Source organism: Lepisma saccharinum, chromosome 2 (genome assembly GCF_977018435.1).
Source record: "Lepisma saccharinum chromosome 2, izLepSacc3.1, whole genome shotgun sequence".
NCBI lineage: Eukaryota > Metazoa > Arthropoda > Insecta > Zygentoma > Lepismatidae > Lepisma > Lepisma saccharinum.
Genome location: NC_139230.1, coordinates 122,849,866 through 122,864,200, shown reverse-complemented (window position 1 = coordinate 122,864,200; position 14,335 = coordinate 122,849,866). Strand labels below are relative to the sequence as shown.

The 14,335-nt window shown below is 37.7% G+C and overlaps 1 protein-coding gene across 1 annotated transcript in view; it reads left to right on the top strand.

Annotated features, from left to right (window-relative positions):
- The window catches only part of LOC145983621 (uncharacterized), a 125,096-nt gene that overhangs the window by 59,848 nt on the left and 50,913 nt on the right, over positions 1-14,335 (top strand). The window contains exon 5 of the mRNA XM_083116683.1: positions 2,295-2,464. Within this exon, the coding sequence (XP_082972809.1) occupies positions 2,295-2,464 (170 nt within the window). The remainder of the gene's footprint in view (positions 1-2,294; positions 2,465-14,335) is intronic.

The following is a 14,335-nucleotide window of genomic DNA, read 5'->3' as shown; positions in this document are numbered from 1 at the left end:
CAAGGTCCCCTGACCTCACCCCCTGTGACTTTTTCCTTTGGGGCTATGTAAAAGATTGTGTTTATGTACCACCACTAACTGCCAGCTTACCCGAGTTGAGACACAGGATTGTTGCAGCGGTAGAGTCATTTACACCAGACTTGCTAAGTTAAGTGTCACAAGAATTGGACTACCAGCTGGATGTGTGCGGTATCACAAATTGTTCCCACATTGAACACTTGTAATGTAGGTTATGAAAACTTGGTGAGTTAATCTTTTATTTCATATATGGTTCATATTTGTAATGTGTATAGCATAGAAAATATACAAGTTTAAATCTCTGATATTAATTTGTGTACACCCTGTATTGCTATGACGTCTGAGCGTTTTACAGTTTGCTGTGATTCCTGTTGACTTGTCAATTATTTGAGCCACACTGAATGTATTAAAGAGTGCTTTGAAGTACTGTGTGTTTATTTCATGTTTTAAGAAATCACAGTTTGCATCACCCAGTAGCACAAAAAGGAGAGTTTAGTGTGGGCTATGTTTGTTACTTTACATGTAATACGTATGCCTATTTTTTTTTTTTTGCTAACAATTTTACATATTGAACAGCATTGTTATCGTTCAAGTCACTACAACCTACAATGTGAAAGCTCAGTTCAATTTTCAAATAAAGAAAAAATGCCCACTATTGTTTTACGTGCCCGATAATTTTTAACGATCTGATACCTGGCAGGTTAATTTATAACATTTGCATGGAGGTATTTGTCCAACTTTCAGAGACCACAACAATATCAAAGTCATGCAGTTCAGCAACTCATGGGAATCAATCATTTTTCGGAATGTGAAACCTTCTGTTTCCATGCTGAAATTGGAATGATTACAACGTGGCTGATTGAAGTTTTCTTTCACTTTGTGCTCCATGTTAAATTCAGTTAGTTGTGTAAACAAACGAAATAGAAGCTGAGGAGAAGAGCATGTTTCCGTGTACTTGAAGTAGGTTTTGTGGGACCATTGCCAAACTTACATGAACCAGCTTGGCGAATTCAGTGAAAATGAAATAAAAAGAATTTTCATTTTGTACTTGCGAAGGCAGCGTGTATGACGAACTTCATCACCTCCTTTCATGCTACAGCCTCGAGGCCTTCAGGGAATTTGATCACATATATTTGTGATCAAACAATGATAGATAGATGGTAGAATTATTTGCCACTCCTAGTTCTAAGCATTCCATGCTCCCACATGATCCTTCACTGCACATAGTAACCTCTGCTGATAGGTAGATACTTGGCAATTAATAGTAGGGACTTCTTCAGAAATTTCTTCTTCTTCCATAGTATGTTCCTTTAGTGGTAACTTACACACCTGACAACAATATGGATCTCTGTATGTGCCATCTTTTAAATGACTTCATGGTTTTCCTGGTGTTGTCCACTTTGTTCGAAACTGTTTCAACATATTTCAACCTGAACACCTGCAGGGGAACTATATTCTTCTGGCAGGCAGAAATTGTGTAAAGAAGAATGCAGGGTTGCAGAAGGATGCAAATACAGAACTCTCTTGACTTGCAGATCAGCCATTATCAGTAGAATACTGATTAATTTGTACTATTTTTACAACATAGTATACATCAATCAGACCTTTTTTGTGCTTTGCACACTTAGATATAGTGGCATATTCTTAAACTGTTCAGCCCTACAAAATGTGTCACTTCTTGTGAACAAGAGTGTACTTGAAGAGGTACGTTCTTCTGACTACACTTGGAAGGAGGGTTTGCCTTCAAAAGAGTGTGGTTGTTCATGAGTTAAAAAATTTCAATTCTATGTGATTCTCTCTCCATTTATTTTGTGTGTGTCTAGATCTTTGAAATGTTCACACTTTAAGAACCTTCCTTTCTGGACCTTGTACAGTGTAAATGGCCTTGTCTACCATTAACCTGGAAATCCTTAAAAAGTCAGGGTCAAGATTGTCAAGATGTGGGACAGTACATATTTTTATTTTTACTTTTTTGATCCAGTTTCTTGAAGATAAACTGTAAAATTATATTTTGTTCAGAATATTTTTGTTAATTTATCTTTAACTTGATTCTCTTGAATATCCAATTCACTTAACACTTAAAACTCACTTGTTGGAATGTCAAAGCACTGCAAAGTGACCTGGATATTTATTTTATGGAAAATTCTTGGAATTTGTTTTGCCAAAATAAGTGTTTTTTTATATGTATAAATAAAGAAAATAGGATAATACTTTAGTTGTGAATGTGTGAGATATCTTGTTGTGCACGTTGTATATATCTGTTTCTCTTGGTTTAGCTTGAGAGAGCAAGAATCTTTTGGGACAAGTCAGTAGCCGAGGCAGCAACGCTTCTGAAGGATTATATAGAAAGTGACAAGTTTTACTCTGAGGCATCAGGGAACCGGATCTGTAGAATGCTAGAGGAGAAGCTAAAGAATAGATCAGAAAAGGAGAAATTGAAACTGAAGTGAGTACAAAAGCTTGTTATCACTAATGTTGATTTTCGTGTTCCTAGACACAAGCCCAAAGGAAACAGATCAGAGCTCTTAACAAGATGCAGTAATTAGAAAATTCGAAACTTAGTCCCTCCATTTCTTTTTCCCTCTTTCTTTTTGTCTGTCTTGATGTACCATGTAGGTTATAAATTAATAGCATTTCTGAGTGCCATGTTTATCTATGTTACAACATGTTTGCAGCATGTGACTGCTCTGCAAAGAATGGTGTATCCGGGCCAGAATTATTGAGTCCATTTTCTTGTTCCACTGAGTGCAGTGGTGCCATACTAGTTACTGATTCTGGAGACATTGCAAATGTTTTGGCCACAGAGTTCTCTAATGCATCGAGCTCTGATATTTCAAGCCACTTTTTTTGCCATGAGAAGGAATGACATGAACAATCTAAATTTGTTTTCCGAAGCAATAACATCAGGTGCTGCAACTCTCGATTCAGTGAATGGGAGTTTGACACCACACTTTGTAATTCCAACATCACAGCTTCTGGAGTTTACTCAGGGTGGTGACAAACCTGGAATATCATGAAAAGTCAAGGAATTTGAGAGGTTGAAAAAAGTCAGGGAATTTTGTCTTTTTTTACAGTTTCTTTCTTTCTTTCTTTTTTTTTCTGTTAAGGGCATGCGATACAATCTCCACGAGACTCTTCCCAAGCTCTTCCATCCATGACAGTGTGCTAACTTAGCCCTCTTGGAGCCAGATCTGCCTCTTTCGTGCACTCGTTTGGCTGTGAACTGGGACACCCACCCCCGTGTCTCACTATGATGCCATTACTGGTTCCGGCCCACATAGACCAATTTTTGTCATAATTATACATTTTGCATGTGATGTGATATTGTTATATTGGCTGTGTCGCCTCACTCCCTCGTATGTCCCCAGCTTTTTCTTTATAACACCGTGTTTGACGTGAAATTGGCATAATATTGGTATCAGGAAAGTCTTTATTTTCAACTTCATATGACCGTCGGTGGATTATTGAGATGGGTGATGCCGCAGATCTAGATGTTGAAAACTAAGAATAAATTGTCATCAATTTAGAGTTAACAATAATTGCACTGCCCCCACCCCTTTAACAACTAACATTACCCTAGGAGGCACTTTATCCAGTCTTCATAAATCTAGATCCATGAAAGTCGGCTTTAACTCCATTTAAGGGGAATTTAGTTCTTTTATGCACATCAGGTTTGGCAAGACTGCCAGGAGGCAAGGAGAGAAGCTTTGATGAGAGTATGATTTGATTCGTTCTCTTGGGAATATAAAGCTTCCAATGGAATAGAAATGGATGTCAATGAGAAGAGGGCAGTTTGAAGATTCATTTCTCCAGCAGAAAAGTCAAAACTTCCATTTGATTAGCTGTAACTTGATGTTGAAGTTGATTCCACATAAGGAATAAATGAGACTCCAAAAATTCTTATTCATCATATTTTTCAAACATCGTGTCCAGCTTAATAATCAAAATAAAAAAAGAACTTCCACTTGCAACATGGAGAGAAATTCATACTCTTGGATACACCCAAGCTTTTTTTAGTAGCAGTGCCTATTCAGCGATATTGAATGTGTTTTTTTGTTGTTTTTTTACTGTTAATGTGATGGTACGAATGTACCAGGCATATTCTTTAAAAGATGCTGTTATAAAGTACTGCACAGAAATAAGAAATATTGTTGAGTTTCCTTGGTGTCGACTTTTAGACCCCTTTGTGTACAACACAACCAGTGTGTCAGAAACAAGAGGATTGAAATTTCCAGAGGGGCAGGAAAATTTAAATCTTCAAATATTCCATGTAAATTAGGGTGTCCACCAGTCAAGAATTCAACAGGTAGATCAAGAAAGTTAAGAAAAAGTCAAAAAATTATGCTTGTGGTCAAGAATGTTTACTATTGTTTTTTCAGTATAGTGAGTTTTCATTGTTTTATACCTGTACTGGTATTTGATAAAATTGAATATTTGGAAATATAAAATTGTATTGATTTGTGGTTAAGATTTGTTTACTTTGTTTCTTAAGAATTTAATTCTTGTATGCGTGAAGTTTTGTAAAAATATTAAATAACGTAATATGGCCATTATCCATCTAGGATGAAATCTGAATCATTACTTTATACATGCATTCATAATTAATGCAAGTATAAAGTTAAAGAACAGCTTCTGTTTTCATCTTAAGCAGCCTTGTGGTAGGGGTTTTTCATTGAATAAAAATATCTATTTTTTCTTAATTTGCAATTATACCTAAGCAGGGAGTGATTAAATAATGTTAAGAAAAAGGGGGAAAATGTCAAGAAAAAGTAGAGACTCGTGGATTTTTTATTTTGATATACACCCTGAAAATGTATTGAATTATCAGAACGTTGGCACCAGCCAGTAGTTGTCAGACTTTGTAGTACAGCATTTTCATTAGACATTCTGAGGAACATTGAAACAAATGACAACTTTTATGCAACCCAATTATTTGTCAGATATTGTGTCAGATGAGCATTTATGCTCCATTGATGCATGCATTTTTTGTTGGATATTGCTATTCAACTAGTGTCTGACTTCAACAAAACATCTTTCTGTGACATGCGACCATGACACGACATGGAACCAATTTTGTTGTGTCTTTGGACTGCGACATCTGACAAAAATGGCATGCATAAATGGAGCGTTAGACTGCAGCATGCACCACTGCAAAGTGTTGTTAGATTGTTATTAATATTCTTGCTCACTTATTTCATATATCAATGCATACAAGGACCCCATCCCCTGCACAATACTGGTTGTTGCAGAGGTTAATATATATTTGCAATGACAGTAAACTGTTCTTTGATATCAAGAAGAACCAACAAATGAAGATATATCAATTGAATAATATCACGAGAGAGTGAAACAGAAATATGCATTGCTAAATGTTATAAAAATTTGACAAGTGCATATTCCCAACCTCTGTGTTCTGCTACACTCACAAAGCAATTCCAATTTCCCCCCTCTCTCCCCTGCCCTTATAAACTCATGAGAGATGGTTATTAATCTGCCACTAAGTGAAGTTAATGTCCAAAGTTACGAAATAATAATAATAATATGAAAATACTGTAATATAATAGTTACTTGAATTATTCCGTTGTAATCAGTGATCATTGTTCCTCTGCCAGCCCTACCAATTTGTCATTTTTCATCTGCTGCTGTTGAATTTATTTGGTTGTCTGGAGTTTTATACGAGGGCATTAAGTGAGTTCCATTTGTATAGACTCCAATTTTTTGCAAATGCGATAATACTGAGCAACGTTTATTTTTGCAAAGGAGTGTTTATGAATGTTATAGCCTGTGTAAGATTTTGTATAATGTGCAGTCACACCTTCTGAACAAATTTTTTGCCCATTTGAAATAAAGTGAATTTGCCATAAAATGTGAATTGTGGCATTTTTCATGAATTAAAAAAAGATGCTTAAACATTGAAAAATAATACCTCCAAAATACAACATTCCTGTGAATATAAACATAAGAATTAGATTAATTAACAAGAAGGCATGTTTCATTTAAACCACTCAATGAGCCAAAAGCTTAATTTCCTGGTAATATAGCACTAGGAATATAACACTGGATACTACTTCAAATTTTGAAAAAACTTCACAAGGTGTAACATTTAATGCAACATTAATTTAATGACAAAAAGTATTTTGTTTTTAGTTTTGGCTGAACCATGACTGAAACCCAGAAGCATTGCTGCTTTAACCCCACAGACTGGCTAAGTGTTATATCATAAAAGCCAGTGCCCTGGCTGGATTGGATGGACGTTTCCAAACAAACTTTCACGTGTGAAGCCCCTATGCTTTGGTATTAAAAACTGATCATGAAGGTATGACACACACACAGATATATACATATATATATACACAGAGTGTCGCAAAACTCTTTCAACAACGCTTGGGTGCTGGTAGATATCATAAAAACAAGTAACTTTTCCATATAAAGTTTACCTCGAAAGCACTTAGTTTCTGTGCTATAAGCGCTTAAAGTCTATCCTGTACGTATGCAACCCAACACAGCAAACGCTTGCTCAGACATAACTACCAGGGGCACGTGGCAGGGTTGCCACTAGCGTTCCTCGTTAAGAGAGACGACTTGAAAACAACCTTGGAATCTTGCCTGAGCAAAATCCAAAACATTAATGATACTTGCGATGTTGTAAGAAGCATTGACAGTATTTATAAACTGACCAAGACAAATAATGGGGCAGACTGAAATTCAAGATTACGTACTCATTCTAAAATATCTCCATAATTGATCGATTGATTTGTTTTATTTTAATTTGCTTTTCTGACACCTTTGGCTAATCGCGAAGATGAGGATGATAGCTATGATGAAATAACAAATGACACCATTGTCTAGGCCAGGATTTAAACCCGAGACACCTGGCGCCTTAGCGATCTCTGCTAACAATATCACCACGGAATGTTTCGTGTATCATGCAATATCAACAATTGCAAGGGACACGTAAGATACGGGAAATCCACGAACGAACAAATGTAAACATGATGTGTTTGCTGCCTCGTTTCGAACACGCAGACTGTAATGTTATTACAATTTATTTGAAAATTATTCCTATATCTGCTACCATTATTGCTAATTGTGTTCGTCCCTTTAGGCATCCCCGATGGCGCAGTGGTAGCGTCGTCGACTTGTAATCAGGGAGTCCCCGGTTCAGTACCCTGTGGAGGCACATAGTGTTTCGGATCCCACTTTAAACTGTAGCTCCAGTCCCAATTAGCCTTACTGTGCATAAAATGGACTTAAAACACTCAATCAATCAATCCTAAGGAAATAATTGCAAGGCTATTTTAATTTAATGATTCATTCATTGATTGATTGATTTGCTTTATTTTACTTCACTTCTTGTGCCACTTTTGGCTAATTTCCGAAGATGGTGATGAGTGATGATATTATGAAATTGATGAATGGACACTCACAAACATTCATACCCAAGCCGGGATTCGAATCCAAGACTCCTGGCATCGTAACGCGATGTTCTAACCACTCCACCACAGACCCCGACTTTCAATTTAATGAAAAACGTCTTTAGACATGAACAAAATTCACACATTAAAACTACTGCTTATTAAAAACCAAAGCCAAGAAATGCATACTTATGTCAAGCGCTGAACTGTAAAGGGCACTCGTATTGCACATTTGCGCATTATTTACATTTGTTCGTTAGTGGATTTCCCGTATCTTACGTGTCCCTTGCAATTGTTGATATTTCATGATACACGAAACATTCCGTGGTGATGTTGTTAGCAGAGATCGCTAAGGCGCCAGGTGTCTCGGGTTTAAATCCTGGCCTAGACAATGGTGTCATTTGTTATTTCATCATAGCTATCATCCTCATCTTCGCGATTAGCCAAAGGTGTCAGAAAAGCAAATTAAAATAAAACAAATCAATCGATCAATTATGGAGATATTTTAGAATGAGTACGTAATCTTGAATTTCAGTCTGCCCCATTATTTGTCTTGGTCAGTTTATAAATACTGTCAATGCTTCTTACAACATCGCAAGTATCATTAATGTTTTGGATTTTGCTCAGGCAAGACTCCAAGGTTGTTGTTTTCAAGTCGTCTCTCTTAACTAGGAACGCTAGTGGCAACCCTGCCACGCACCCCTGGTAGTTATGTCTGAGCAAGCATTTGCTGTGTTGGGTTGCATATGTACAGGATAGACTTTAAGCGCTTATAGCGCAGAAACTAAGCGCTTTCGAGGTAAACTTTATAGGGAAAAGTTACTTGTTTTTGTGATATCTACCTGCTCCCAAGCGTTGTTGAAAGAGTTTTGCGACACCCTGTATATATACACCGCGTGAGGCATCTAAAAGTACCACCTGAAATAGCAAAGAAACCAGAAACAGTAGCGATGTGAGGTTTGCGGGAAACAATAATATCAAATGGGGCTCGTAAATCGGAGGTATGGGGTGGGTCGAAAAATATCGACAAATGGGGCATCTGGAGCAAAGTCATATTTTTTTAAATGGAATGATATACAATAACATGCATAATATAAAAGAGCACACGCAAAGAAACACAACGCGGTTGGTCTCATACATCTACTGCACATAGGAACGAAGATATGGCCATGTGAAAATATGTAAACAAACTAACAAGTGGCCCACTTGACCGTCAGTACCACGGCATGTAAGACTTCTCAGGTGCCTGACAGAACTGTCTTTACGCAGAGCAAGTTTTGATAGCAGGTCCACGAGATCGTGTTAGTTCATAGCAAGCCGTCGTAGTGGTAAGAGCAAAGATTATGGTGTTCACATAGAAAAAGCGGACATGATCCTGATTTATGGGGAATGCCGAAAGAATGCCTCAGAAGCCTACCGTGTGTACGCAGAGAGATATCCGGACAGACGACAGCCATCTCGACGTCTGTTTGGTAAGTTATTTATTAAATTAAGAGACACCGGAAGTGTAACACCACGAGCACGTGTGCGGAACAACCAACTACAGGTGAGGCAGGTACAACAAATGTTCTCGCCGCTGTTGCTGTGAATCCGCACGTTAGCTCCCGTGAAATTGCCAGATGCTGGGATGAGTCAGCGAAGTGTATTGCGCATTCTGCACACACACAAGTTTCACCGATATCATATATCCCTCCATCAGGAACTTCACGGGAATGATTTTGTGGACCGTGTTCGGTTTTGCACATGGATGTTACGACACGACACACCCGATTTGTCACGTATCCTCTTCACTGACGAGGCAACTTTTACCAATCATGGAAATGTCAACCTAAGGAACATGCACTATTGGTCGGTGACAAATCCACATTGGCTTCGCCAAGTGGAACGCCAGCGCCCATGGAGTGTGAATGTATGGTGTGGTATAGTGGGTGAACATCTCATTGACCGTTTTTTTATACAAGGGACACTGAATGCTGACCGATACATACAGTTTTTACAACATGAACTGCCTGTACTATTGGAGGACATACCACTTCAGACTTGGAGGGAAATGTGGTACCAACATGACGGGTGCCCAGCTCACAGTGCAAGACGCGCTACAGCATGTGTGGAAAATACATTTCCAAATCGTTGGATTGGACGTGGAGGGCCTGTCAAATGGCCGGCTCGTTCCCCAGATTTGACACCGTTAGACTTTTTCCTGTGGGGAAATCTGAAGGACATTGTCTACCGGGATGTGCCAACAACTCCAGAAGATATGCAACACCGCATTACTGCGGCCTGTAGTTAAATTCCCTACGAGATGCTACATTCTGTGCAACGATCTTTGCGTGGGCGCCTCGTTGCCTGTACCGCAGCTGACGGCCACCACTTTGAACACACACTTGGACAGGTTTTCGCTTCTTACGCAGTGGTCATACTGTCATGGTCATTTTCATTATGCTGTAACACTGTCAAATACATGGTGCTGACGATGTCTACTGTATTTTTTCTTCCTTTAACACGTTCTGTCTTCATCTTGTCCAATGGCTTCTGACATCTCATACTTGTACATGCCGTGGTACTGACGGTCAAGTGGGCCACTTGTTAGTTTGTTTACATATTTTCACATGGCCATATCTTCGTTCCTATGTGCAGTAGATGCATGAGACCAACGGCGTTGTGTTTCTCTGCATGTGCTCTTTTATATTTATTATTATTGTATATCGTTCCATTTAAAAAAATATGACTTTGCTCCAGATGCCCCATTTGTTGATATTTTTCGACCCACCCCATACCTCCGATTTACGAGCCCCATTTGATATTATTGTTTCCCGCAAACCTCACATCGCTACTGTTTCTGGTTTCTTCGCTATTTCAGGTGGTACTTTTAGGTGCCTCACGCGGTATATACATAGATATATATATATTATGTACTCTTCCGAACTTCTTAATTGACCGCCCCAAAATAATTCTAAGTCCTGAATTCGTAAACTTAGCCACAATGCACTTCAGTGGTAGCTGAGAGTAGCCAACTTTGAGAAGGTTCCTCAACTAGATGAGAAATGTTGAGGTGAAAGGTTTCAAATTTAGCACATTCTATGAACTTAAAAACTATAAACTACTAATATAATTCACACACTCAAACAGCAATAGTAAATTTGATTAAGAATCTTAAGTTTTTTTTACGAATGTGTGTGCTCAACTTGAAATCAGATAGGTTTGAAACACTGAATAGGGATTTCCTCCACCTGGAGGAAATTGTCATCATATCTGAGCATAAAGAGGCAAATTTTGAGAACTTTATCCAACATTTTCTTTACAGTACTCTGAATAATATCGAACAGATTTTAAAAAATAATAATTTTCATATACTTGTGGCGAATATGTGCTTGAAACTCAAAAAGGTGTGTGTTTGCATAAACGTCAATGTGTTTTTCAGGCCATATTGTTAGTAAATTATTGTAGAGCAGTTGGTTAGATGCTAGTATTCCTTATCTTTCCTCAAGCATGAAATTTCACAGGTTCAAATCCCACCCTCTCCTCTTTTTTTGGTTAGTTGAACACAGACCGTTGATATTAGAAAACTGTAAAAATTAATCTGATGCATACTTTGAGGGATGTCCATTCTGCACATTTTTTTCATTAGAAGCTTAATGGTTATTCACTTGATTATCAGGATTTAAGGTTTAAAACTGTTTCTATCAGCTATTCTTCGTAAGTTGTGTTAACACACACATTATGACTAATTCATACATCATGTATATGAATTCAGGATGCTGTATGTAATGTTATTTAAGATATGTATTGTGTATGCTCTTCACTGCACACCTAAAATATTGATTATTTAAATATACAACGTGTTCTGTTCAAACCTTCCACCTTTCCCATGAGGTGCATCACCTCCATATTCTCTCTGGTAATTTCTTTGCACTGTAATGATTGATTTGGTCTCTGCATACCAGAATACAGATTGTGCATGCTGCTGCAGAGTCGCCATGGTGCATTTTGCGATTGTCACTGCATATTGTGAGAATGGTGAACTTCGAGGTCATGCAATAAAATTCTTTGAGTTTCTCTTTCGTCTAGTACCATTTGCATTCCATTATGTTTCATAACCTTTTAGCAATGGTGAACTGAAATGTGGGAGGTTTGAAGGGAACATGCTGTACTAACACACACAAACACAATTACATTAATGAGTAACATACTACATTGCTGTAACGAAGGGAGAGTTTAATGAGTTCAAATTGCTGAGATTGGTTGTTATGTTCATTCCATCGGAGCGAATGTTGTTAATCCCTAGAGGCACATATTTTTGGTGAATAAGAAAGCAACATTTCGGTACAAAAACAGTCAATTTCTGGTTCAAAAGCAGTAAATAAAATAAAATTTTGCTGTTATAGCAGTGAAAAAGCAGTACATAAAATGACATTTTGGATTTAAAAATGTGAATATAATCCCAAATTTGACTTAAAAACTACACTTACTACACAAAATAAACATATCCCTTCTAATAGCACATTTATGTTATTATGAGAGTATTAAGTTTATTTCATTTTTGTTCTCAAATATTGTCCCATCTGTAAATAAACTCTATATTTCTTTTTTAAGATTCTATTTCGCATTGTATTTTGTGACAGAACAGGATTTGAAAATGCAACTTGCACCTTTCAGAAACCTGAAAAATTAACAGTAAAATGTATTATTTCACATTTTGTGTTTTCGTCAAAAACTAAATATGCATGCCTCTGTTAATCCCATCACCTTCAGATTCAGATTTGTCTAAAACTAATAGTAAATCACCAATTAAAGTAAGAAATGGTTTTTGCGACCAAGGCCGATGTGATAAAAAGCTACTAATAACTATATAGTGAGACCTCTGAGAAATGCAAAACCTGAGACTGATCGTTAATTTGCCACTGCTTTGCATCCAAAATACTAGTCTTATTTCAACAGAAAGTATTAGATCTAACAAACTTTCCACCTAATTCAAAACAACCATGCTGAGCTCTACGTAACTTGATTCTGCACATTCCACATGGCACATGATTGCCTCCTACCATCGAAATAACTTTCGAAAATGCTGCACCTGTTACTCTTTCCTTTCACCTCATGAAATGTGGAGACCAAAGTTTTCCAAGCATTGTGGGTAATCTATATGCCCAACACTATGCCTCGATGGAGAATCGAACTAACTACCCCCCTCATCAGGAACAAGCATGTTACCTCTTCTCTAAATAGCTCATGATAAACAAACTTCCAGTTTGAAGAACCCCGGCATACACATCATGTCATGTCTATAATTTCCTTTTGGCAATATTTAACTGGAAACGTATTCAGTAAAAATCACTAAATGCTGAAAGGAAAGAATGATGAACATTTTTATTTGTATTTTGTCACATTTTGTATAATGGGGTGTAAGTGCCAGTTTTGAACAAGCAATCCATTAGTACTGAAGTTGTTTCTTGTTTGTTGAAAGTAGGGTCTGGAAAACGAACCAGATCTGAACCAGAACACGGTTGCCAAGGAATGTCAACCTTTTCCCACAGACTAGAAAAAGAGAGGAAAGGGATATTCAGTTTCTGAAATATGAAATATGTGTGAAATTAAAACAATGGAAAATCTTATATGTGCATATTAATGAACTACAAACTATGACAAACCTATTTTCATGATGGATAATGGAGTTGGTCTTCAAGTTATTTTTGATAATATGAACCTAATTTTTCTGTATATAGTGGAGATATGGGACAATACTTTCCCTCAGCAAGGAAAACGTATGTAAGCCGCCACCTATCCTCCAACTTATTCAATGGCCACAATGTTTAATTCTACAAGCATTCCCTAGCTAGCCTAATGGCTTGAGTAAACATCCCCCACCTAAGGCTTTCCACTTCACATTACACTACACTACTGCAAAAATGCGTATATCTTCTCTCGGAGGTAGTGCTTAAGATAATTTGCATAGTGTGGTGTAGGGAGGTCATTTTCTTTTGTGGATTGCAAGGTCATGAGTTCAAACCACCTTCTTTGCATAAACTTTTTCGATATGAAAACAGCCTTAATGGTTTTCCCATCGGGTGCATCACCTCCATAATCTCTACATTTCTGGGGAATTTCCATTTATATTTATGAAATTTACATCCAGCTTTTCTGGAAGACATTTCAATCGTAGTAAGCAAGATGCAACTTGAAATAATGCACAGTAGTTTTAAATGTAGTCTACAGCATGAACTTTGTGTGTGTGTGTGTGTGTGTGTATATATACATATATAATAATCCTTTGCGCAACAGCCCATGAAGGGCCTGGGCATACCTACCGACTGCCGGTCTCCCTCCCACACTTTCTCTCGTCACCTCTAAGCGTGGAGATCTTCAACCAGTATTGGAATAGTGGGGGGGTCAGCCCGACGTATCCCCAGCCGTTATAGTAGGTCGTCTCGACCGGATTACGCTCACTCACTCGGAGCTTCCCAATTTCCTCACGATGGTGGGTTGCCACCGGCCCTATACGTAGGCCGAATAAATTCCGACCAGAGCCGGATTCGAACCTACGCCGTCCCGCAGCGAACGATCTCAAGACGAGTGAACGCCTTAACCCGCTCGACTACGAAGGAGGACATATATACATATATATTAGGGATGGGCCGATATGAAATTTTGGCCGATACCGATACAGTATCGATATAAAATTTACCAATACCGATAACCGATATTCTACCGATCCGATATAAAATTAGAAATGGTCCTTGAAGACCCTGAAATTTTCATTGATCTCCGTAATAAATACGTGTTTCGAGCTGATTGCAATGCAAAGGAGTTGATTATTTAGACATTTACTTTTTCAGAAAGTAGGGCATGGAGATTATCCATAAAAATTACAACAAAATGGCAGAATTTTGCACTAAATTATAAGATAT